Source organism: Carassius auratus, chromosome 20 (assembly GCF_003368295.1).
Source record: "Carassius auratus strain Wakin chromosome 20, ASM336829v1, whole genome shotgun sequence".
Lineage (NCBI taxonomy): Eukaryota > Metazoa > Chordata > Actinopteri > Cypriniformes > Cyprinidae > Carassius > Carassius auratus.
The window spans coordinates 347,323-375,014 of record NC_039262.1 but is presented as its reverse complement, the minus strand read 5'-3'; the positions used below and the strand labels follow the sequence as shown (position 1 = coordinate 375,014).

At 35.0% G+C, this 27,692-nt stretch overlaps 3 protein-coding genes across 3 annotated transcripts; all 3 read left to right on the top strand.

Moving 5' to 3' along the window:
- The first annotated feature begins 652 nt into the window (after window positions 1–652).
- LOC113120444 (peroxisomal targeting signal 2 receptor) lies at window positions 653–17,580 on the top strand. The gene is made up of 10 exons (XM_026290254.1): window positions 653–965; window positions 1,038–1,095; window positions 1,533–1,683; window positions 1,775–1,852; window positions 2,017–2,125; window positions 6,500–6,606; window positions 7,228–7,341; window positions 8,621–8,676; window positions 11,837–11,936; window positions 16,528–17,580. The coding sequence occupies exons 1-10, from the start codon at window positions 860–862 to the stop codon at window positions 16,591–16,593; spliced, it is 945 nt and encodes a 314-aa protein (XP_026146039.1). The 5' UTR covers window positions 653–859; the 3' UTR covers window positions 16,594–17,580.
- Window positions 17,581–19,790: 2,210 nt separating this feature from the next.
- Window positions 19,791–23,752, top strand: LOC113120443 (solute carrier family 35 member D3-like). The gene is made up of 2 exons (XM_026290253.1): window positions 19,791–20,303; window positions 21,097–23,752. The coding sequence occupies exons 1-2, from the start codon at window positions 19,868–19,870 to the stop codon at window positions 21,924–21,926; spliced, it is 1,266 nt and encodes a 421-aa protein (XP_026146038.1). The 5' UTR covers window positions 19,791–19,867; the 3' UTR covers window positions 21,927–23,752.
- Window positions 23,753–25,103: 1,351 nt separating this feature from the next.
- On the top strand, window positions 25,104–27,597 carry LOC113120442 (lymphokine-activated killer T-cell-originated protein kinase homolog). Its single transcript, XM_026290252.1, has 8 exons — window positions 25,104–25,192; window positions 25,375–25,448; window positions 25,558–25,651; window positions 25,749–25,888; window positions 25,982–26,151; window positions 26,265–26,394; window positions 26,851–27,033; window positions 27,127–27,597. The coding sequence occupies exons 2-8, from the start codon at window positions 25,379–25,381 to the stop codon at window positions 27,360–27,362; spliced, it is 1,023 nt and encodes a 340-aa protein (XP_026146037.1). The 5' UTR covers window positions 25,104–25,192; window positions 25,375–25,378; the 3' UTR covers window positions 27,363–27,597.
- The last annotated feature ends 95 nt before the right edge of the window (window positions 27,598–27,692 follow it).

The window sequence follows — 27,692 nt, the reverse complement described above, 5'->3', positions numbered from 1 at the left end:
TTGTAAGAGAATATATCTGCTTATCTAGCCTATTGTTTATAATTGCAAAACATAAAGATTATGATTAATGAACTGTCCTCCCACATTTTTAAAACATAATAGAAGCAAACCCATAGATAGATTGATAGATAGATAGATAGATAGATAGATAGATAGATAGATAGATAGATAGATAGATAGATAGATAGATAGATAGATAGATAGATAGATAGATAGATAGATAGATAGATCATTCAATACCATGGTAAATATCAAATGGTTTTTCCTTCACTTTACCACCACAGTACGTTTTGTATAGGAATTACCCGCCAGCATTATTAACATAAAAAAATTTCAGAGAACAATTCCCTCATTATGTTTAATCTTGATGGCACTACAACTGAAAAGACAACAAATGTGTCTTCACTAGAGAAATGCTGCCATCTGGTGCGAGATCATTTTAAGGCGCAGATTGTTTTTCATTTAGTCGTTTTTGCAGACTACGTGCAATTAGCATTTTTTCAAAATATTTCCTGTTGTAGTTTCTATTTTATAAAATCACATAGAATTAAAAGAAAAATAAATAACACGATACATTATATATTAAACTGTGTTCAAACGTCATCCTCGTCTGGCCAATCACAGCTTCGCGTTTTTTCACGCAGTCAAAACACGGAAGTAAACATATGGTATACACACGTTTTGCGCTAAATGTAACAACATTGCAAACGCATTGGTTTCCTGATGTAATTTACCGTTTTATTGATGGTTGAGAATTTATCAACCTTTCGCCGTTGTCGACAAATGTTTGGCGTTTCACCACGAAATAGATTATTTATCGTGAATACATTTTTGGTGGACTTTGGAGTTAGTAAAGAGTATGAAGTCGTTTAAATCTCCAGGCCGTCATGGATATGCGGTGGAGATTTCACCTTTTTTGGCTTCTACGATCGCCTGTGCGTCATCGCAGTATTATGGAATAGCAGGTAATATTTGGAATATTGCATGAACATACATAAATGAAACATATACCAATGAAAACTCTTCGTGTCTTTTAGGATGTGGGACACTGTTTGTGCTGGAGCAGAGAGAGGCAGATGTTTCACTTGTGAGGAGGTAATTTGTTGGCCTCTTTTAAGACTTACTTTTTTTAATACAGTGTTTTTACTCTCTCTCTCTCTCACACACACACACACACACACAAACAAAACATATATAGTGTGTGAGTCAATAAATAATAAATAAGCTTTCAATTGATGTATAGTCTGTCAGGATAGGACCATTTTTATTTGACCGAGATACAACTATTTTAAAGTCTGCAATCTGAGGATGGCAAAAAAGAATATATATATATATATATATATATATATATATATATATGATTTTATTTTATGTATTTGTAATGTATTTGTTTGCAGTAAGTAATTAGAATATAGGGTAAATTTCTTAATACGTATTTAAGGCCACCGTAGATGCATGCAGAGTGTCAAGAAGAAGTGGAGATGTGACTGATCATTAAATAGAGGTTGAGTATCTTTCTGTCTCATACACAGTTTTGACTGGAATGATGGGCTCTTCGATGTGACATGGAGCGAGAACAATGAACATGTGCTGGTAACGGGAGGAGGTGATGGATCTTTGCAGATCTGGGACACGGCCAACCCCCAAGGTCCTCTGCAGGTGCTGAAAGGGCACACACAAGAGGTGAGTTCACACCCTCAGTAGTTTATCTTAAAGCTCCCTGCATTTAGCACTTCATAACTTCTGAACTGCAAAACATCTGGCATTGGTGTAGGTGTATTCAGTAGACTGGAGTCAGACACGGGGGGAACACCTGGTGGTATCGGGATCGTGGGATCACACAGCCAAAGTGGTAAGTGGAGACTTAGTTCAATTCTTAACTAATGCTAAAATGCAGCTAACCTTTAAAATGAAGATGAAACTCTTTCTTTCTGTGTACTGGGGATCAGACATACTGGAAATGTTGTTACTTGTTGACATAAAATGAGCGTCATGGTTGTCCTGTTTTGCACACAGTGGGATCCGGAGCGATGTCAGTTAGTGAACTCCCTGCAGGGTCATGAGGGTGTCATCTACAGCACAATCTGGTCTCCTCATATCCCAGCATGCTTTGCTTCAGCCTCAGGTAGGAAAATGAGCTGTATCTGTCCTTCCATGAAGTTTGAAAGGATTGCTGCTATACTTTTGAAAGTGACAGTGTTGGGATGCAGATATTAGAGTAGACTACAGATATTATAGGGTGATCAGACATGCATAACAAAATGGTACCATTTGGCATGCCAAAACAATCAGAATCAGAATAAGCCTTATTGCTAAGTATGTTTATACACATGAAAAATTTATTTGGTGAAAGAAGCTTCCACAGCACAAACAGAATGACTTCCGACAAGACACAGATAATACAAATACTAAAAGTGTAATTAGACCATGAGTTTTATTTCTAAGAAAAGCATGTACTGATAAAATCTTTATTAAAATCAAGACGACAAGTCCATTTTACCAGTTCAAGGATTGTTTTGCTAATTATATTGTGAGGGATGGGAGAGGACAGGAAATTAAGAGTAGAAAAGGGAAAATGGGATTGTGAAACCATGTTATTTTAGCATCGCTTAGGTATTGTTATAGTTTTATTCATATTTTGGTATTATGTTTATATATTTTATATAATTTTAGATGAGGTTATTTTAGTACATCAAGTTACATGTATTGAAAATGAGAAATATTGCTTTGGGAACTAGCTGATATCAAATATATTACTTTTTTATTTATTTATGTAATTTCAGTTTATTTTATTTCATGTCATGATTTTGCTGTAATTTTTGGCTCATTAAAATTGCATCACAGGCAAATTTTAAACTGGAGAACAAATTACACTAAATATGGAAACACAGTTTGTGTTGATATGTAGCACCATTTTACAATCCCATTCCCCTTAATATAACTGACAAATTTTCTTTCTAATAATAAGACAAAATTTAGTTATAGCAGATATTACATTTTGGCTAAGATTGAGATTGTATAATATTTTTATATATATATATATATATATATATAATCTTTCACCCCAAGAGGTCAGCAGTGAGCTACTACCATCGTTTGGAGCTTGCAGATGCCGTTTAATTAACATTTTTCTTTTAGTTTTGATAAGTTTTGCATTCATTTAGTCCAATTAATTATAAAATAAAATACAGTTATTCATGCACACATGTACAAAAATCCCTTTCTTTCAAAAGACAAAACAAAACATATAGGTGTTAATATGAATAAGTAATCTGCTTTTTGTTGCAAGTAAATAAAATCTTAAATTGACCTAGTAGCGCTAGTTTTGATACATTTTGTGCTTGGCAACTGCATTCATGGTTGAAATTTCTGTATAATCATGATTGCATAACAATGGGTGTATTTTTAAATCGTACTCCGAGTCTACACAGTAATCGGTGTGTTTGGCCTTGTGTAAGGAGGAGTCACAAGGGTCTCACGAGTTCACATCTCTCAGATGTAGCAGGAATTGGTGACCGCATTACAACTCTAAACACCAGGCTTCACCAACAGAGTTGATCAGCTCCAAATGACTCTGATGTGATCTGATCAGCAGCACATTGAACCTGCGGTAGCCACTTACTGCTGATCTTAACCCTCTGTGCTTAAACAAATACTTCACCCAGAAATGAAAATTGTGCCATCATTTACTCACCATCATATCATTGAAACCCTTATGACTTTCTTTCTTCAGTGTAGCACCAAAAGGAGAATTGCATCTTTTTATAATGCATTTTATGCGTGACTGTTGTCAAGAGTCAAGGGCCGCTTATAGTGCATCAGGCAAGAATGACTAACTGTGAATGCATATACACTCACACAACCCATCTATGGTTCCTTGAGAGATCATGTATAGGATACTCATCCATGTTCCTTTGTATTAATTTGGCCCCCTCTTCAGGAGTTGTGGTAAGTATGATACCTCCTGTGCTGATGGAGGACACTTTTCTTTTGCTATAGTATGTTGATACCACATGTTTAATGAGATGTGTCTGAAAATCAATACTAAACCCTAGCACCGTGGCAAACGCTGAATGTGATCATGGCAAAAGTGGTTTCTGTGAAATGCTACCTCAGCAGAAGACGTTTAAGTAATAGATATGCTAGCTTTTCCCATCACAGAAACCTCTTATATAAGCATACAACAAAAAGCCAGCATCAGGTTTATGCTTTCCACAAATATGGCAGCTTTCCAGCACAGTTTTAAGAAGACTGATTGTGGCTTTCTGCAAGCTTTATGTTTATAAAGAACCTCTTTCATGTCTTTTCGACACACAAAAGCCAAATTGTAGTTTTGTGGAAAAATATTTCATGATTCTTCTAACCAGTATTTGCGTAGACGCTGATGTCAGACAACATGACGTCAAATAATTAAACCAACATAGCTCACAGGTTTTGGTAAGATGAAAAATATACTGAATTTTCAGGTTCATGCTGTGTCGTATAATGTTGATATGGTTGTATGAATATATAAACAAATATAAATACTAAAATTCTGGTTAGAAACGTTGAAAAAAAATCAACTCTCTTAATAAGACATTATGTCATTATCCCTCTGTACTTTAAAAAGACAGTTTCATCACCTCCCTTTCTCAGAGATTTCACTTCCTCCAGGCTGGGATGCCGGGAAATCTTTAATGCAAGATGCTTACATGCCAACAATCTCAGTAAGTGATCTGTTCTGTAATAATTAAAATAGAAGTGCCTAGAGCGGACCACATATCACAGTTATTATTAAACTCGAGCTCATTGAAATATTGAAATAATAAATCTTCCTCAAACCCTTCAAACACTTTTCTCTGAAATCTACAAGCTGCCTCCTACGTACATGTTAAGACCCTTTTTGTGATGTTTTCTGATATGTCATCGTCAACTGGAGTGGTGTAGCTTTGGATTTGAATAAATTATTTTCAGACAGTTAATGGTGACAGGGTTTGCTCTGTATTAGGATTATCATAATTAAAAAAAATTGCTTTTATGTATTTTTATGGTGGATTTTTATATTTAAGTCTGCATCTATGACAAAAAAAAAATAAAAAATATAAATAATAAAATAATCTAAAATAATCAAATCTATACATAAAGGTATTTTAAAACTGTTAAAAAAAATTATGAAGGCATAACAAAGAAGCTTAAATCTGTTTTAATTAAAATCATATTAGAGCCCATAGGTGAAATGCAGTCTCTTTGTCCTGATGCTGATGTTAGCAGAAAATGGAACCATACCGCAGTATATTGTGATACAAAACCACTTTTCCTAGAGCACTTGAAAGTGTTTATGTGATAGGCTTAATTTATTGTCACTCCCTGCGGGTCGCATTTCAGAGTGGCTTTTATTTATTCCATTAGTTGGAGATCTTCAAATCAATAAGGGTTACAATAGTCATTGGCACAAGCCTCCTGAGATGTAATTAACTAAAGTAGGGCTATTCATTTAAACAACGAGCTATTGGATCGTCAAGTAAATGCCACATACTTTGAAGCCATTGAGAAACTGAGATTCATGTTTTGTGTTAATCTTATTTGGACTTTTTAATATCTTACCTGCATATTTCCTTCCGGTCCGGTTTATATGCAAGAAGAGATGCATAACATCTTTTGTTTTTGTTTTTTTGCAATAGTAATAATGATGCTTAACTTGAAGATTAAATATTAAAGGGATAATCCACCCAAAAATGAGTTGTTCATCCTCATGTCGTTCCACTGAATTCCATTGTATGGAAAAAAAATCAGATTTAAAACTCTTTGGATATCAACACTGGGGTCAAAATACAAAATATATTTTTTTTGTGCTCAGCATAAGAAAGAAATGCATACAGGTTTGGAACGACATGAGGTCGAGTAAATAATGTCAAGAGTTTTTATTTTTGTACGAACTATCCCTTTTAAGTTTGGTGTGTGTGCTTTCCAGATTTTCATTAATATGGTTATGCTGTGTTTATGCGGTGCTCACTTAATGTGTTACGTATAGCTATTTATTGATTATTGGGACCTGCAGTTCTGGGAACATGTGCAAATTTTCTACCAGGTTATTAATTCTACATTTATGCTTAGATCTATGAATACTTATGCACCGTATACAGCAGAGAAACCCCCAGTGACTGATTCTTGAGTCTTTTGCTGTTTGTTGATACTGCTAACGTTGCAACATGTAGTGACTTGTAAAAAGTGAATGGCTGGACCATTTACTGCTTACTCCAGAATAGAAATGCTGTGCTTCAAGAAAAAGGTCAGATAGAAGGCGTAAAAGAGATACGACACAAGAAATTCCCTGTAGAAATCTGTGGCATGTGCAGTATAGAGGACGGGCCATCAGTGCCTTGACCTGGGTCCATTCATGCTCACTGTAAGTGGCACTTGAAATGACTGTTATGGTTCAGGGGAGTGAAGACCAGGAGTTTATATGAGAAATTTTGTGACTTTTTAGAAGATTTAAAACTCTAAAAATCTCTGTCACTAGGGGATGGGACACTGCGAGTGTGGGATGTGAAGGCGGGATCATGCAGGCTGGCTGTCCCAGCGCACAAGGCTGAAATCCTCAGCTGTGATTGGTGCAAATATGACCAGGTGACTATTTCATTCACTCACTGTGATACAGTTTGTGATAAAAGTGTTTATTGTACTGAACTTTCTCTGAGCACATAAAAAAGGCATTACTCCAGTGTTTAGTTTCATAACTAATTATAATATGCTGATTTGGTGCTCAAGAAACATTTCTTATTATTATGAATGCTGAAAATAGTTGTGCTGCTTAATATTTGTTTTAGGATTCTTTGATGAATGGAAAGTTCAAAAGAACATAATTTATTAGAAATATTTTGTGAAATATTTTTGAAATATCATATTAGGTATTATATTATTTTAAGTAAATATTAAGTATTTTGTAACATAAATGTCTTTAATTTCACTTTTCATAAGTGTGTCCTTGCTGAAACGAAGTTTTAATTTCTAAATATCTTACAGTCTCAGAATTTTGAGTGATTTATAATTATTCTAATAGAAATTGGAATTAAGAAATGTTTTTCTGAGATAACTGTATACCACTTGTAACATAGTGCCATGTGTCATGTGACCAATAATCTAGCATGCTGCTTCTATTAAATAAATATGCAGTATATGCACGATAAAGTATATAGTGCACAGTAATATTTCATTCCATTCAGATTGTCATTCCTCTCATATTCTCAGAATATTCTGGTCACTGGAGCAGTGGATTGCAGTCTCAGAGTCTGGGACCTACGTAACGTACGACATCCTGTTGCTCAAATGATGGGCCATTCCTACGCCATCCGTAGAGTAAAGGTATTGTAGTTAGATGGTCAACTTATTCCTGGGATTCTAGTTTAAAAGCTGATTTTTTTCACAGAAGTGTGTCAAAATAAAATTTGCAAGGTAATGCAAACGATGTGTATAAGGGGCCATAGTGAGAAATCATAACAGTTCAAAATATTGAGTTGGATGAAGGGTAAAGACTACAGCTGCCAGTCAGTGTCACATTAGTTTGTTCATTGCTTTGATTAAATTAACAAGTCTGTTTTACATTAATGAGGCATGCAGCAGTGTCTGTCTGTGTAAAACTCACAGCGTATTTCTGTACAGTATGTGACAGCTATGGATTTTCGTATATAAACAGATTATCTTTAGGGAACTGCTAAACTGAGTTGGAGAAAATGTGAGCGCTGGAGTGTCCAAACACTTAGCAATTATGTAGATTACAGAGATCGGTGCACTTGACCGGTCTACTGTCAAACCTGTGGACCCAAAACATACACAAATGCTCTGATTTTATGTCACACGAGGAAGCTTATACCTCCAAAAGGAGCGATGGGAATAAAACCCGCCTCAGCTGGGTCATTTGAAATCACAAGCTGTTTCAAGTTAATGGTTTTGCTCTCAGCTTTCAGATAATGTAGAGAAAAATAGCACGTGTGAAATAAGGAGCTATAAACTGTTTATTGCACTGGGAATGCAGGAGTGCTGAGAAGCATGTGATTGAACAGCTTTGAAATGAACACTGTTTATTTTTTATTATATGATTATTATGTCTTCTTATACTGCATCAGTGATAAAGAGGCATATTGTCTTTCTCATATACTGTTCTATGAAAACTCTTCCTGTAGGGTCATGATAATATTGGTGCTGTCATAATTCAGCTGATATCATTAAAACACTCAGGCGGAGGGAGAGTCAATCAATAAAAACGTGTAGATCTCATTTTAAAGTTCATCACATTATTTTAGCTTGCTAATAAGTAAAGATTTTGACTGATGGAATTGATGTAATAATTGAAATTCATTTCACACTAAAGTCTGATTGCAAAAAACAAAAAAAAAGTCAGATACTTATCCAGTTTATTTTCATGTATAAAAGTCACACGTCATGAATGAACATTTGGACATTTTTAAACTGGTTGGTCATCTAAAACGATGAAAGGATTTGGGCCACATTCAGCTGTAGTGTAAATATAGCCTAAATGCCAGGTCCCGTTTTAAAGCAGTGTTCATTGATGTCCATCAATTATTATTTTTTCTTCAGCAGCCACTGTATATTAATTCCTCTTTTATGTGTTTTTCATTTCTAGTTCTGCCCATTCTATAAGACAGTCCTAGCATCCTGCTCATATGATTTCACCGTCAGGTAAGCCACATTTTTGACCACAGATGCATCTGTCACATTTAATCATTAAATGGCAAATTATAAACTAAATTCAGATTAAGCAACATCACATGAGCAGCAGTGCAGTTCTTCTGAATATCAGCACACCAGCATGGTTACAGTGGTGCCATTTATTTTAGACTGTTCTGTAAATAAGGAGGTAATCAAAAATTGTTCAATTAAACTAGGGGACTGGTAAATAACATGATGAATTCTATAGGATAAAAATTTTACTGAAACAGTTCGTCTTCCTTAAAAAAACACATGAAGTGGATTTCACATTTCTAAAGACCTTCCTGCATTGTCCAAATGCTCAACCATGTTGAAGGCATGAATGAATGGTAAATGGTCTGGGTTGCTGGCACATTACCAGAAGAACAGATGCTTTTGCCATAAAGATGGGTTGTAAAACCCATTGCTCTCATTTCAGGGTAGAGTGGTTTATTTCCTTTTGCAGTGAATGCATTCTGTTAGTGCATGGTTGTGTTTTTATCGAGCGTGGAGCTCATTTTTTAATTGGGGCAATGATCTTTAAAAGAGCTGTCAAGGACATATCAGCAAAAATCACAGTAGTAAAGCAAAAGCAAATGTTTGGCTTAATTTTTGGCTTAAAAAATGCTGCCTAGTTGCTGTCATTTCATAAAGGAGCCACATTTTTTCAATAGATTTGCAAATATGCTTTAGAAGTCTTAATAACCTTTAATTGTGATTGAATGTGAAATAAATTTTTAGGCCTTTGAAGAACACACAAATTATAGTCTTTAGCAATCTTTTGTCCTACCTCCAGACACCTAGTAAAGTTCTTACAAGTGAAGCTCTGCCACATCATTTAAGTTAGATAACTTTTTGTATGTAAAAATTAAGTTGTAATAAAAACACTGCTTCTCATTTATGTTTTTTGTTCTAAAAAACATGTGACTGCCAGTATCGATAAAACTGAAACTGGAAAAAAAATTTTTAAACTAAAGTTAGTCTATTGAACTCCTCCAAACAGGTCAAATGGGAACATCATTATAATTGATAAGGGGATGGATAGTTGTTTTTCTTAAAGAGTGACAACATGTCTTTGCCTTGGCGGTTGGAGAACGATTACACAGAGTACTTTAACTGTGTTGACAAGCTTTTAAAATGAGAATTGACTCATATTGAGCAGTGGGTGCCACAAGTGGTCTAATTAGAGGTGAGCTTGATTTTCCTTCTGATGCTGTTTGTCACCTTATTGTTTAAACGCTATCTATTCATCTAAGACTGAAGGTGTTTGTCACTAAATGCACCAGCCAATCAGTACTTGGAAAAACACTGCAAGTTTTTGAACTATGATTAAACCAGATCCCTATTAAAACAAGACAATGACAAATTTATTATATTGTTCACACTTCCAAAAAGCTCATTTAGTGGTAAAGTCAAGTCACCTTTATTTATATAGCGCTTTAAACAAAATACATTGCGTCAAAGCAACTGAACAACATTAATTAGGAAAACAATGTAAGTGTATGTATACATTTTTAATATTACTTTTAATATTTTTAATTAAATTGGCTGATAGTAACCATTGACTACAAGTTATGGGTGTGTCCAACTTTATGCAAATGAGTAGAAACACGTTGTGACAACAATCAATGAGAGTAAAGGAAATGTTCAATTTCTATACAAAACAATGCAGTTTATATATAATGTAATGCATTTTAACTCACAATAAACTTCTCATTTATGATCAGATTGTTTATAATGAAGTATACAAGGAGCCAGTTATTACTGTACCTTAGTAACCTTAGAAGTTCTGTTTTATATTTGTGTTTAACTTTCAGTTTATTGTCTTTCAGTTCATTTAGCATGAATACAGCCAATCAGCTTTAGATCTAGTATTTGCGGTTTTGCTTTCATAGAAATCAGCTCTATTGATTACAGGAAATTTGCTGTTTGAACAAACAGGACAGATTAAGGTGCTATCTAATTCATTTTACCTTCAGAGTAAACTGTGATTATACCAACCAGAAATGATTTCTACAGGAAGAACAGCTCAACGTGAATCTTTTTTTGTTCCCTTTGCGGTAAAGAGAAAATTGTGTTTATTTAAAAACAAAGACTTTTTAAAGGATTTATGTTCAAAAGAACTTGAGCCACCTGCTGCCCCACACACACACACACACACAACACACACACACATGCACACTTAGCTGTTTACTTAACCCAGTCTATGCAGTTGCTCTTATAGATCTATCAGGTCTCGTTTACAGCAGATAAGGTTTCCTCTTTCATACACAACAGCTGGCTTTTCTAAGCTGCTATGACGGCACGTATGAAGGAAAAGTCTTTCTCTGTGTTATTTAACAACTAATTAGGCAGGGATATTGATTTTTCTATATTGTTCTTTGCTTTGTGTAAGGAGCTTTCTTTCTTTATTTAAATGATGACAGTTTGTTTAGATTGATGCATTGCTTTTAATGAAGTATGACAGACATCAGTCATTCTGTTGATTGTACAGTATGTGTATCTAACAAAATAAATTTCACATAAATACATGCACAAACTGCATATATCAGGTGCATTATAGTGTTGCCAGTGAATTTCTCTCAGTATAGGCAATTTCATAAAACATTTTCCACTAAATACTCTTATTGATTTTAATTGTGTGGTTGGATTTTATTTTATTTATTTATTAATTTTTTCACATGTTCTGTGCTTATTGTTGGAAAATATCACATGAGTCTAGTAATTTGGCACAAATTTGTCTTAACACATTGCCATTTTTACTTGATGAGTGATGTTTGGTGCTGTTTTAGTGCCCTCTGAACCTTTAACACACATCCAGCATATTGATGCCACAATGGTGATTAAATTAAACATCTCTTTCTAAAGACGTCCACACCCTGAAAAGCTGTCGTACCCCTTGTGCTTATTAATAATATCCTTCTCTTCTGCTCTGTGGTAATGTTAGTATTAATGCCTGCCTAATGTTTTCCTATAGACAGGGGTTTTTTTTCCCCTTTTTTTAGAGAGGTGATTTAATTACATTTGCTGAATGGATCAGTCAGGGCCTGGTGAGCCAGGGCTGCGTCAGGGCTTTGAGCTGCTGCCCCGTCAGAGAAGACAAACTGCTGTTCAATTAGCATGATTGCCTTCTGCTGCTCTGCGTCCACAGATTCTGGGACTACTCCAAGAACCAGCCGCTGCTGGAGACACTGGAGCACCACTCGGAGTTTGTGTGTGGCCTGGATTTCAACCTGCACATCCCTAACCAGGTAATCTGAGCAAAACACAGTGCTGTGGGACACACCTATTGACTTTAGCTGAAAATAACAATATGAAAATAAGGCCTACCAGTTCTTTTCCGCCACATCCTGCCACTTCCTCCCATGCTGTCCTTTCAATAAGTGACACAAAGGAAATTAATATTTGGAGAAAACAATGTAGTAGCTTTCAATAGTGCAGCAAAAATAACTCCGAGCAACCTTTTTATTTAAGTAAAAGCCGGTGTAATTCAAGTTTGAGAGAATTTAGGTAGAATGTTTTAATAGCTTTACTTCAGTAGTAAAAATAGAAATTTGTAATAAATAAAAAAAATGTAATGTGCATGTTAAAGATGATGACCCAAATTAAAGTTTTCAAGTGATTCATTGAAATTGACAGTTCAAACTGATTCACAGAAATGAATTGAACTGAACTTATAAATCAGTTCAAGCTGTCCATTTCAGTCAGTATTATGCATTAGTTGAGTATAATTGAGGTACTATACTTAAGAGTTAATTTAAGTTTTTATTTTTACATTTTTTATTTCAACTTATAATGTAAATTTTAATTGTAAATTTTGTGTGTCTGTCATTCTTATTATAAGATTTTTTTAATATGTCAATTTAGATTTATAAATTTTTATGTCATTTTATTTTTTTGTTATTTCAGTAGTCCTACATGACTACATACACTAAATGAAAATTACAATTGTTTATTTGGCAGCTATCTAAAATATATATATTTTTTTTATTTCTGATGTTTATTTTATTTTAAGTTAGAAATTATTTTAATTTTAATTAAATAGAAGATCCTTGCAGTTATTTATTAAATATTGCTGATTGTTTTTTGTTTTTTTTTAACTACTAGAATTTCCAATGTGTTTGTTTGAAATTAAGGTAGTTCTGATTGGGCAAAAAAAAACTTTTTTTATTTAATTTTTTATTTGTTCTATTTCGAAGCAAATATGTAAATATAAGTTATATATCAAATATTTGGAAATTATTGATATTGTGCTGAGTTATATCATCCAGTCTTACTTTAGTGTTTTTTTTTATTGACATCTGTTCTGATGGACCAGTGTTTTGTAATTGAGAAACTTAAATTAATATTTCCATGACTCCATCTGCAGCTATTAATTTTGGTTAACCCTCGCTTTACGGCCTGGTCTGTTGACCTCACTTCACCTCTGATTTTGATCTGTTGCTCAAAACAATCATCTGCAGACAGGTGGCATGCCTTGTTCGTAGAGCGTGTACAGAGAACCGGTCACGTACAGCAACAGAGCACTCAGCTCATTGAGATGTGGGCCGCGGTCCTCAGGGGAGCTGGTCCTGTCTGACGCCAGCACTCACAGTGATGAAGAAAAGTCAGAGCAGTCAATGAGCCATCACTGAGCTGACAGGAGACATCTGAAGCAAACCCCTCAGCTCCACAGTGCCACTGTGCCATTTTTCTGAGATTTAGCTTTGAATACCTTTCAACCTATAGGTCACCTCAAGTCCTGAAGCGTATGAATATGAAGATCTTCTTATCTGACTGTTTATGTGGAGCGTGATGGCTTTGATTAGATTTCAATGAATTAATAAATTTTATGCAGTCAAGGGAAATAAGTTATGATTTAATTTAATGCAGAACTGAAAAGGAAACTGTTATATAGCAGTTTCTGGAGACTGGAGTTTATATTATTTTTATTATATATAATACATTTTAAATAATAAACAAAATATTTATTTAATAAAGCACAAAAATAAATAAAAAAACATCAGCCCCAAAGTTTCGAATGGTAATGCATTATATATTGTGTATAATGCAATTGAAATAATAAACAAAATATAATAACATGTGAGGCTGGACCACAAAACCAGTCGCAAGCAGCATGGGTATATTTGTGGCAATAGCCAACGATGCATTGTATGGGTCAAATTTCTTGATTTCTCTTTAATGCCAAAAATCATTAGGATATTAAGTAAAGATCTTTACTTAAATTTAGTAAATTGTCTACTGTAAATATATAAAAACTTAATTTCTAATTGGTAATATGCTTTGCTAAGAACTTAATTTGGACAACTTTTAAGACAATATTATCAATATTTAGATTCCACATTTTCAATTCAGTTCAATCTCAGCCAAATATTGTCATAACCTAACAAACTATACATAAATGGAAAGCTTATTTATTCAGCTTTCAGGTGATTTTTAAGTTTCTTATTGACCCTTATAACAGGTTTTGTGGTCCAGGGTCACATATAATATAAATATCAATATAATAAAATCATAAAGTGAATAATTTAGTGATATTTTTTATTTGATTGGATAATTATGAAAAATATTCATCACTATCCAGTGGTTTGAGCTTCTGTTTCAAACACTTTAGATTCTAAGATGGCTAAAATTATTTATATTGTTTACTGGGTATAACTCCATTCAACTTTTTCAAGGCTTTGCCATTACCTTCACATCTCATTTTGATAATATAGAGTTTCCTTTCAATCAGAATGCAAATTTGGGAAGTTTTTAAACTCACTTTGATGTCTTGCCCACTTCAGAGTATTTTGTAAGTCTCTTAGAAGACATGATGTGTCTCTTATATTAATAGTGCTCAACCAGAAAAATCTCTGGACCGCAAGTGCATCTGAGCCAAATTGCAGGATTGGAAAAATAATGTAGGTATGGATTCTCTCTTATTGTTAGTTCCGCATGGGGTGTAAGTGCAGCTGTTGGCAGGCTGCAGGTGGTGTGGGTTGTTCCTGCAACGCGAGGGCAAGAACTGTGAAGTGCTTTTTCTACCGCAGTCTCCCTGTTTGCTGCCAACCGTTCACACAAACGCACACACATACACACCTTGTGCTACTCGTACTCGCTGTCAAGGCCAATATTCAAGCCCACAACTCACCCTGAGCCATTGCTAAATACACATTTTAGAGTCAAGGGGGATCAACACCACCAATGTCATTTATTAGTGGATGGATACTATTATAGGTCAATTTTGACTATTCCTAGCAAACGACATATCAGTTTAAAAATACACATTGACAATGAAAATGTATTCTTTTTTTACCCTTTCGGTTTGATTGATCACCTCTGCTCAGGTTTGCACACATGCTGAACCTCTGTACAGTCATTATGCCTTTGAATAAAGTGAAGTCTTTAAATGCGGTAATTATACTGTAACCGGTTGTTAAGAAAAACCCCAGCTCCGACTTCATCTACACCCACAGCAGGTGATGCATCATACCTTTACACTTTTTGACAAGAACCTAAAACGTGTCTCTCAAAAGAGTATTGTGTATTGTGTGTTCTTAAAAGATATTGTTCCTCCGATGAGCAGAACAGAATCACATTCTTGTTCTCTTGACTCCAGTTTCTATTGAGTGTTGTGTTATCAGCTGACCACACGTTCACTCCTCGCTCCTGCTCTCTGCATCAGTTTCTTCTGCACTGTTGCCTGCTCACTGGCACTCAGTCTCTGTTGTGTGTTTTGCAGTCAAGTAATTAATGAAAGACTTTTTCTCCCTCAGTGGGTGAGTCACAGGCTTTCTGCTGGAGCGCTCTGGAGTAATGAGATATGGAGAAAAGGGAATGGAACATCACTATATCACTTTCACATTGAGTTGAATTTTGTCTGTTAGGACAAACTGTGCCTTTGAAGTTCTATTTATAGGAATATGGACATGAACAGACTTGTGTATAGTTCATGAATTTTTTTTTAACTGTATTGTTAAAGCCAAGCAAGTTTTTTACTTCAAAATGTTGATTTATTTCAATATGATATTTGCCATTTCATTAATTAATTGTGAATTTCACTAGAAATTTAAGAGGGAGAGTTGTTTCTGCACCTTTTTTAGTGTTGTGATTAATATCTTATGCATATATTAATCATTATATGTTCTTATGTCAGCTGCCCATATTCAGTTTGTCTTGATATTGCTATTAGAAAATATAATGAGGAGATTATAACAAAAGTACATTGTTAACTGTACAAGGTACAGTATCAGTTTAATGTCCTTGCACAGGCAAAAGGAGATGCTTTAAAAAGTCTTTGAAGCAGCATCAAAAGAAACAATTTGTTGGTTAAACAACATTATTTTGTATTTCAGTAAAGCAGCACATGCATAAAAATCTCTTTATTTTCCAATATCAAGGGTTTTCTTTCTCTCCTTTTTTGTTCTGACTTGACCCTTGTGGTGACGCAGTAAGCTTTGTGCTTTACATGAATTTGGTAGATTTATTAATGCCGTTTTGAATTTCAATGCCATTAAATTGAATTAAAAACAATATCTTAAAATACATTGCATACTGTATGTATCCAGTCAGTGGTGGAACTTTTTAGCTTTGTCATTCTTTCCAATCAGGCAAGAAGTCTGCAGATAGGACATTAACTTTATAGAAAATGTTCCATAAAGTGGATCTTATTATTTATTTTTTATTTGACCCTTTTAAAATGATGGGCTTGTAGCCAGTTGGGTGGTATCATTACCAGCATCCAGCTATAGAAAGTGTTTAAGCTTGTCTGACCCAAAGATTTTATTGCCCTTATCATATTTTTTCTACCTCAATCACGTGGATGCAGTTTTAATCGTGTGACTGTGACCTTCTTCACAGGTTGTGGACTGCTCTTGGGATGAGACTGTAAAAGTCTTCACCCCTTCATGCCTGGCTGCCCTATAGGAGGTTGGTGCACCATGGAAAGATGCTGGGGCAAAGCACAGGGGAGCCGCAGCTATGTTTCAATCACAGGTGCAGAGTTTGCCAAGATTTCACTGCAGATTTCCTAATGATGCTATTAAAGGAGAACCCATGGGATGCATCAGGAGCATTGCGTCAGGGGCGCTGTACAGATGAGGGGCAATCTCATGCTGTCACTGAGTGTAAAAACTGTGTGTGATGTTGTTATAGGGTTTCTTAAATGTGTAATGAAACTAAAAGTTTACCTTAAAGGGATAGTTCACCCAAAAAATGACAATTCTGTCATTAATTACTCACCCTCATTTCATTCCATCGTTCATCTTCAGAACTGAAATTAAGGACAGTGGTAAAACAGTCCACGTGGAATCAGTGGTTCAACTGTAATTTTTATGAAGCTCCAAGAATACTTAAAATACAATTTAAAAAATGACTTTATTAAACAGTCCCTCTCCTCAAAATCACGTCTTCCGCCATTTTCGAGAGTACCTCTGCATAAACAGAAACAATGCATACACATGATGCTGATGATGTACAACGCACATGAGCTGAGCCTTGTTTATGTGCAGGGGAAAGCAATGCACATTCGTTGTGGTACTCTCAATAATGGTGGAATACATGATTTGGAGGACAAGAATTATTAAATAAAGTTGTTACTTTGCGCACAAAAAGTATTATCATAGCTGGGGTATTATCATGTGGTCTGGGGACATTTCTGTTATACATGAATGTCTATGCAGGGTCATAAAGCTCTTGGATTTCAGCCAAAAATATTTTAATTTGTGTTCCGAAGATGAATGAAGGGCTTATGGGTTTTTCGCGACATAGTTTTTGGGTGAACTATTCGTTTACGCAGCGAGTGCCTTGTTTTCTGAAGTGCATTGGAAGATTATGTAGTATGTACATGTTGTTCCTTACTGGTTTGTTAAACTGATATTAATAAATCGATGCAATCTGTCATTCTCAACTGAAGACAAATCCTGAGCATTCCTTTTTATCTAATTAATATTGCCAACCACTTGGTTTTACATTTTTAAAGGTTTAAGCATAGTATAATGTTATGAATAAGTACTGTGCTTGAATAACCTGTACAGCGAGGGAATAAATTATGTTTTTTTCGATATATAAATGAATATCATATTGATGTAACATTTTCTATATACTATCCTATATATTATGCATTCATATAGACTAAATTGTATAGTGGCTGTCAGGGATTTTCCAGTGGCTTGTTTTTGTGAGCCAGATGACCTTGAATCACCAGAACTGATATGAAGCCTTTAAAACTGTAAACAAATTTTGGAATCGCGAATTGGGACTGAAAGGATAATGATTATATTTTCTATAGAGTTAAAGGGGTATAGCAGTTCCAGTTATACTATGACTTTCAAGGAGTTGCTACAGAAAATTATAGACGTGAAAAAAAACAAACAAACACATATTTAACCAATTAATTCGTCTGGGTTAAATAAGAGAGACAAATGAAAGATAAAGCTGTGGGCTGTTACCTCGTTCTGTTCTCCAGCTTTTTTTAGCTGGCATATTTTTTAACCACCCAAAAAATGACAATTCTGTCATTAATTACTCACCCTCATTTCATTCCATCGTTCATCTTCAGAACTGAAATTAAGGACAGTGGTAAAACAGTCCACGTGGAATCAGTGGTTCAACTGTAATTTTTATGAAGCTCCAAGAATACTTAAAATACAATTTAAAAAATGACTTTATTAAACAGTCCCTCTCCTCAAAATCACGTCTTCCGCCATTTTCGAGAGTACCTCTGCATAAACAGAAACAATGCATACACATGATGCTGATGATGTACAACGCACATGAGCTGAGCCTTGTTTATGTGCAGGGGAAAGCAATGCACATTCGTTGTGGTACTCTCAATAATGGTGGAATACATGATTTGGAGGACAAGAATTATTAAATAAAGTTGTTACTTTGCGCACAAAAAGTATTATCATAGCTGGGGTATTATCATGTGGTCTGGGGACATTTCTGTTATACATGAATGTCTATGCAGGGTCATAAAGCTCTTGGATTTCAGCCAAAAATATTTTAATTTGTGTTCCGAAGATGAATGAAGGGCTTATGGGTTTTTCGCGACATAGTTTTTTGGGTGAACTATTCGTTTACGCAGCGAGTGCCTTGTTTTCTGAAGTGCATTGGAAGATTATGTAGTATGTACATGTTGTTCCTTACTGGTTTGTTAAACTGATATTAATAAATCGATGCAATCTGTCATTCTCAACTGAAGACAAATCCTGAGCATTCCTTTTTATCTAATTAATATTGCCAACCACTTGGTTTTACATTTTTAAAGGTTTAAGCATAGTATAATGTTATGAATAAGTACTGTGCTTGAATAACCTGTACAGCGAGGGAATAAATTATGTTTTTTTCGATATATAAATGAATATCATATTGATGTAACATTTTCTATATACTATCCTATATATTATGCATTCATATAGACTAAATTGTATAGTGGCTGTCAGGGATTTTCCAGTGGCTTGTTTTTGTGAGCCAGATGACCTTGAATCACCAGAACTGATATGAAGCCTTTAAAACTGTAAACAAATTTTGGAATCGCGAATTGGGACTGAAAGGATAATGATTATATTTTCTATAGAGTTAAAGGGGTATAGCAGTTCCAGTTATACTATGACTTTCAAGGAGTTGCTACAGAAAATTATAGACGTGAAAAAAAACAAACAAACACATATTTAACCAATTAATTCGTCTGGGTTAAATAAGAGAGACAAATGAAAGATAAAGCTGTGGGCTGTTACCTCGTTCTGTTCTCCAGCTTTTTTTAGCTGGCATATTTTTTAACCACCAGAGGCCCTAATCTAACATAATTCTGACTGGAAATGTTTTTTTCTTAAAAGCATGTAGTCTGTATTGATACAAGAGTCGGCTAGCCTTTATTTTTATTTGGGAGGTTTAAAATTGGTGCTATTGGTTTACAGACTAAATTGCGCGCATCTAGTCTAGTATTGTTTCTAACTGTGAACTACCTCGGAGGAGAAATAAAAGTAAAGTATGCCTGCTTCAAAGTAAATGGATTGGCTGCAGTTCGATCAGTGTACAAAGAAAGAGAGGGTCGGAGCTGCAGCGCGTCGCATTCATTCAGCAGCGCTCGTGTTGCGTGAATTACGCACGAGAGAGTGGACGTGAATATTCAGCAGTGGACTCGGAGCTCAGTGCGTAACACGGAGACGCCGGGAACCCCCAGTCTACGAGGAAAGACATGGAAGTTTGCAAAGGACGTTTGCTGGGCATCTCGGTGGCCGTTGCGCATGGATTTTTTTCGGGATCGCTGAATATTTTGTTAAAATTCCTCATTACGACCTACAGCTTTACGTATCTGACTTTAATTCAGTTTCTGACCAGCGGCACTGCGGCTCTCACATTAGAGGTGCTGAGGAGACTGGGCAAAATAGATATACCACCCTTCAGCTTCCAGTTAGTCAAAGTTTTTGCAAGTGTCTGTATTTTGGCAACTTTGCAGTCCACATTAACCCTATGGTCTCTCAGGGGATTGAGTTTACCCATGTATGTTGTGTTTAAGCGATGTTTGCCATTGGTAACGCTCGGGATTGGAGTGTGCGTACTGAAGAACGGGATCCCATCAGCTGGGGTAATAACTGCTGTTCTCATCACCACTGGAGGAGCAGCAATGGCTGGTAAGAATATATTTTTGGTTCATTTTTAAATAACATAATATTTCTTTACTTCATCATGAGGTAGTAGCCTAATCGCACTTTTCACTCCAGTTAACATTTATTAAAATCAATTTCTGTGGACACATAGCTTCAAAGAATACCTATGAACATTTTTATCGCTATTAATCGGTTTATTATTTGGTAAAAACAAATGCTGTAATCAATACATTTAACACATATGTGACTTTTATTGACAATAAATTAAACCTATTCCTGCGAACACAGTTTAGCATTTGAATACAAACTTCATTATAATCGTATTTTATTGTAGTGTTGTGCTGCAAAGATATTTTGATATTTTTCTTTTAGTTTTAATTATAGATTTTATAAATTTAAAAAGGTTTTGAACTAGATTAATCCAACAAATCGGGAAAAAACTTTAGCCAAAACGCCATTGGGACAACTTGCCCCGGTTTGATCTCTAGTCCTCCATTAAGTCTTCCCGATGCAGATGTCCTTCTTTTTTGTATCTTCCTATTTGTCACTTATTTTATGCACAGTAGTGTGCATATAATTATATTATGCTCATAATGTGTTTTAAACTGCTTCTGAAAATAAAAGCAAATTATGCAAATAAAAGTAGCCTAACTATAGCCAAATCTTGCCCAACTGTATGATACTTAAACATGTTATTTTGATATTCTGGACTATGCATGTCATGTCTCCATGAAACATGGCTCTCATACAGAGTTTCATTTGATAATGGCCATAAATCATATTTGGCGCAGTCTCTGTTTAACTTGTTTTTGTGCAGGTGCTGGAGATCTAACAGGTGACCCCTTCGGCTACGTGACTGGCGTTTTAGCTGTGATCGTCCACGCCTCCTACTTGGTGCTCATCCAAAAAGCGAGTGCAGACAGTGATTATGGGCCGCTCACAGCCCAGTACACCATTGCAGTGGTGGCCTCTCCCGTTCTCTTCATCTGTTCCATTGTAAGCATGGACGCCATTAACATGTGGACATATGAAGGTTGGAAGAACCCGTATATCACAGGCATCTTCTGCATCTGCATTCTCATTGGCTGTGCGATGAACTTCACCACACTGCACTGTACCTATATCAACTCGGCCGTCACCACCAGTTTTGTGGGGGTGGTCAAGAGTATAGCTACTATCACTGTGGGCATGTTTGCCTTCAGTGATGTAATGCCAACCAAACTGTTTGTGGTAGGCGTGGTAGTGAACACCATCGGCTCCATCACCTACTGTGCGGTGAAGTATCACGAAACCAAAAAGAAGTTAGCCTACCAGGATATGGATGAGTCTGCTAAGGATGAAGAACTTCCAGGAGAACCTTATGTGGAACCAGCCAAGCCTGATGGAGATATGGAAACTCTTCCAAATAATCTGGAGAGTGTTCCCAATGGCAGCCTGACAGCATCAGTTGACGGCAATGACCAGGGTTCTATTCGTGAGAATAAAGTGGCAGAGTCCATAGAATTAGAAAGACCGGGGATCCCGACGGACGATCCTACGAGACAATCTCTGAGCGACAGTTACGTAGGGGTCTGGAAAACCATTCATACCTTAAAGTTCTTTAAGAAAGACACTTTACTTGACAACATGGAGGTTCAAAGTCCTTGATGATTGGTTTTATGCTTGAAAGAAGTGCATGTTTAGTTTAAGTATTGTTGAACTGATGGTGTGAACAATGTTTGGCTTTTTCTCTTCTGAGCGTCATTTTATGAAAAAACATTTATTTTTTATAAAAAGGTATAGTCTGTTTGTATATTAGAGGGAGTATAACTATATGACATTGAGGAATCCCCAATAACAGATGTGCCAATTTATTGCCTAAAAATAAAATATCCTTTCATTTGCGAATCGGTTTAAACTTACTTTGGGGGAAAAAATCTAATATCTTAATAGAGATGGTCTACTAAAAAATGACAATTCTACCTTCATTTATTAATATTCATATCGTATGATTTTCTTTGTTCTGTGGAGCATAAAAGATGATATTTTGAAGAATGTTGGTAGCCAAACCGTTTCAGTTCCCTTTAACTTCCATTATGTGGACAACATTGGAAGTCAAAAAAATTCTTCAAAATGTCTTTTTCTTTTTGTGTGTGTTTGTAATGTCATGAGGGTCAGTAAATGATGACAGAATTTTTATTTCTGGGTGGACTATCCCTTTAAATTTATTTTGAATGAGTATTTATGTTTCTATGCACGCAGTGTCTGTGCCTGTATATTTTCTGTGGTTTGTCTACGAATGCAAATCTTGAATAGGAGTGATTGAAATATCCCATTTGCATGTAATATGAACAATTAATTGAAACTGATTTTACATCAAAATTCTGATCTTTGTGTATCATCTTTAATAATGCCCACCAATCGAGAGACAAGTAGAAGTCTTATGGGGATCTCATCACATCCAAACAAATTATCAAATATATTGTAGTGTTTTGGGTTTTGGGACATCATTTTTTTTTACTTTTACAAACACTTTTACACAAACTTGCCATTTGTTGATCAGTTTTAAAATCTCACACAGCAGGGGACCTCTGCGTTAAATTAAAGGGAATGTCTGTCGAGCTTATGTTAGCTGACTTTACCAAATGTTTGATGCATTTGAGTGGGTTCTTTTCAGTAAAAGTAGACCATTATCAAAACTGATTCTTTAGGCATTGCTAGACTACTTTAAATGCAAAACATAATGACATGTATTTCTAAATATAGAAGTCCTACATCATTTTAAAGCAATAGTTTAGCCAAAATGACTATTTGCTGAATATTTACTCCGTTTCAGACCATCCAAGATGTAAATGAGTTAGTTTTTTAATTTGATCAAATTTGGAGACATTTAGCATTACATAATTTGTTCACCAGTGCATCCTTTATATGTAGTGAATGGGTGCCGTCTGAATGAGAGGCCAAAAATCTGATAAAAACACCACAATAATTCACAAACTCCAGTCCATAAAGTAATTATTTTGTGAAGTGAAAAGTTGCATCTTTCTAAGAAACTAATTTGCATCTTGGAAGACCTTGGGGTAAATTCAGCAATTTTTTTTTTCTTTAACACCAGGATAATGTATTTAAATTGCCTTTCAAATCCTAATTTTTTGGTTTGTTAGCGGCATTCATTATTCTCAGGCAAAAAGCATCTTTATGAATAAATGTAAACTAGACTTGAACTAAACTTTAGACCTCTCTGAACAGTATTATTTGTTGTTGCACTACAGCAACAGAGGTTTAGCCTACTATTCAGGGAACATTCATGTTACACTCCCCATGGTTTTCCATTTAAAATTATCTTTGCCTGACAATGAACAAGTAAAAGCAAATAAACTTCTCATGAGTACCAGGTGCTTTTGTTATGATGTTTCAGTTATAATAGATGGCACAGCATGGAGTATTATCTCCTTCATTTTGCTCAAGGCATATACGAAAGACAATTTGCCAGACAATAGCACAAGCCCTCAGAGCCAAACGTTTAAAAAGTTAATGTTATGCTTGAAGCCATGTGTGGAAAAGATGTTATGTTTTGTGATGATCACATGGCTTTTCATGAAGCATTCGTTTGTTGTTTTATGTTCCCATTCTTAATAGCCTATGATTTATTGACTGTTTGATTTAATATGAAATGGTCAAACAGATATTTCCAGGAAAAGTTGTTCTTTAGATTAATGGCAACAGCTGATTTCTTAACCCAAACATTCAGTATCACAGCAATAAAAATGCATTATATTTTATATTTAGGCATACATTATTGTTTTATTAGTTTTTTCTTCATCCTTTATCCTAATCAGTACATTTAAATCTTGGATTGGCATATCTTTACTTAATCGGACTGGAGTTGATTTCTTTGACTTTAAAAAGGTTTTCCTCTCTCTCTCTCTCTTCTCTCTCTCTCTCTTTCTCTGCCCAGCTGAGTATCTAAAACACAAAAGCAGTAAACTGCAGTAAAGCACTAAAATAAATAAATAAATAAAAGCTTGCTAGGACACGGGCCACTTGGTTATCTACTTGCCTTTGGCACAACAGGACGTTTAAGAAATATTTCCACAAACCCAACAATATCATTCAGCAACTCCCATGCTTAGGCCTACATGATGCCATCTACTGGACTTAGGTAAGTATTTTTCACTTGTTTATGTGATATTGGCGGTGTTTCTTATTTTTTTACACAACACTATAGTGAAGTAACAAATATTATATAATGCTTAATAGACCAAACATTTATGCACATCAAACAGCCTTTATGTTTAAAATTACATAAATATTTCAGTAGTCTACCTTAAAAAAAAAAAAATTCAATTTTCTACTTTTGTCACAGGAAACTCGTTATTGAAAGAGACAGTTTTATTTTAGTATTATTTCTATAATATAATAATTTTCTTCATATTTTGAATTAGTTTTTTCTTTTCTTTGTTTTTCATTTTATTTCATTAAGTTTTGTAATTTTCAAATATGATTTTATTTAATCATTTGAATATTACTATTTATGTTTCATTTATTGTTTTTTTATTTTTATTTTGTAATTTTGACTTATTTCATTTTATTATTTTTAATCGAATATGTATATTTTATTTGAGATTTATTTTAACAAATTATTTATATGTTTTGTTATTGTAATGTAATTATTATTAACAATCATACAATATATTATTATATTTTAATGTATCGATTTAGTGTGAAAAAATGTAATAGCGATGTTTTAAAGTTAATAGATTAACAAATGTTGAGTAACACTGGAGAAGGAATTGAATAAAAAAACGAAAACGCACGCAGTCAGTTATGTCCCTCGACGGACGCTGTAGCTTAGCTTTACGTACGTTTGACGTCTAACCGGTGATTTTCAAATCCGAGCGCGTATTTCACCATCTCTGAAGTTCTTATGTCATGTAAGTTAAGTGTTAATTCAAATTATTTACATTATCTATATAAGTCATATAACACATTATGAATTGTCGTTTGATATTTAGTTTAATCGGTTGTGTACAGCGTGATTAAAGTTGTTTGTAACGTTTGTCGTTTTGGATTGTGACAGAGTCAGTGTAAACAATCTTTTATTGTTTAATTTTAGAGAAATGGAGGCCAACAAAGAATCACCCAGTGCTTTTAAAACACCTTGCAAGCCTGCAAAAGTGAAAAGTCCAGGTAAAATGATCTTTAAATGTCTTATATGTATCACACTACATTGACTTTCTCATTATCAAGATCTTGGACCAAAATGTGGTTGTTATTATTATTAACGTGTTGTTATCAGTCAGTGCATGTGGAACCCCAGTCACCATTCCTGCCTCTCCCTTCATGAAGAAGCTGGGTTGCGGGACTGGAGTCAGTGTCTATCTCATGAACAGGTACGTAACCTTACATATATCTGATGCATGTTTGTACTACCTTCACCATGATAGTGCAAAGAAAAAGTTGAAACATCTATGCCACTATTTACATCAGGATGGGTAAGCACACTCATTCACCATGGGCCATTAAGAAGATCAACAGCAAATGTGCAAATGGTCAAATGACCGTTTATCAGAAGCGTCTGTGCGAGGAGGCAAAGATCTTAAAAGACCTGCACCACCCCAATATTGTTGGTAAATATGTCTAGTACTACATTATAATGGTTAATGTGAATATTATAAGACAAATGTGTCTTTAAATGATTTATTTCCTGTGTGTTTTTTAAGGGTTCAGAGCTTTTACCACAGCAAAGGACGGCTCTAAGTGTTTGGCGATGGAGTACGGTGGAGAGCAGTCTCTGAATGACCTCATTGAGAAGAGGAGAGAGGAGGGTCTGCAGGCATTTCCAGTGGCCACTATTGAAAAAGTGGCTCTTCATGTCGCACGGGGTTTACAGGTCTGATTGTTAAATCAGGCAGAAATGTGCTGTTACTGCTTTTCCCCATCTTTAAATGTCGCTGTTATTACATAATCTCAGGCTCCTACATATGTGTTTTTTTTTTTCCTCAGTATTTGCACAATGAGAAAAAGCTTTTGCATGGAGACATGAAGTCATGCAATGTTGTTATCAAGGGCGACTTTGAAAGCATCAAAATCTGTGATGTTGGTGTGTCACTGCCACTGGATGAAAACATGCAGGGTATGAAAAGATTTTATATTTTAGCATTATTTTTCCTTGCTTTAATCATATTCTTTTACTTTTTACTAGTTTTTCATTTTTTTCCTATTTTTTTTTTTTATCGTTTTGAATGATGACCCATCATTTGAGAGCCACTCTATTAATCCTATGAAGTCATATGAAATAATAGTCTGAAACATCTGGGTTTTTTTTTCCTGCTGAACCTTGTTTACCTGAACCAAGTTTGCATATTTGTTTTTGTTTGAATTTATTTTTTGTACAGCAAAAAAATATATATATATTATGTGTGGAAAACTCTTCTTTCTTGGAGAGAAAAAAAAGCAACTAGACAAATGTACCATAACCTGAAGGTTGATTATATTTAGAAAAGCCTTTTACTTTATAATAACATTTAAACTATCAGATGCTGTGTACAACATGTTTGTCAGTGTTGTGATATTTTTCAAATCTCTCCAGTGAGTGATCCGAAGGCCCACTATATAGGGACAGAGCCGTGGAAGCCTAAGGAAGCTTTGGAGGATGGAATTATCACAGACAAATCTGATATCTTTGCATATGGACTCACTCTGTGGGAGATGATGACACTTTCTGTTCCTCACCTGGAGATACTGGACACTGAGGGGGATGATGACGATGATGGTAAAATAACTATGACTTTATCCATAGCTTATAGTGAATATATTTAGTTTGTAAGTGCCTCATGACTCTTTTCTTGTTTTTATTTTTTTGTAGATGATACATTTGATGAGGATGATTTTGATGAAGATGCGTATTATGAGAGACTGGGAACTCGGCCTGCTTTGGACGCAGCCACTCTCGGAGGGGCTTATCAGAGGATGGTGGAGCTCTTCTGTCTCTGTACAGAGGAAGACCCTCATAAAAGACCTTCTGCAGCTCACATTGTTCAGGTGCTGGAATCAAATGCCCAGCTTTGTGACAGAAGCAGTGACATCATTGTAATTGATTAAATGTTCACTGTAGGTTTGCCTGTTGGGTCTGGTTACTGTTCTGTCTATAATTTTACTTTGTGAGCTGGTGCATTTTCACATTGTAAATACTTTTCTGTTGTCATGTTAAATCTTTTCCTATGCACTCTATTGACTTTTAGAGAGATTCTAAACACAGTAGTTGTTGCAGTGCTATTTTGATTAAAAGTTCTTTTTTTAACCATGGTCTTTGTATAAAATCAGCACCAATGCTAAACGAATGTCTTGTCTTAACTTGAATATAATTTTAATTTTACAATCCTTACTGGATGGAAAGTTTACAAGTTCTCACTGACAAAATAGCTGACTAAT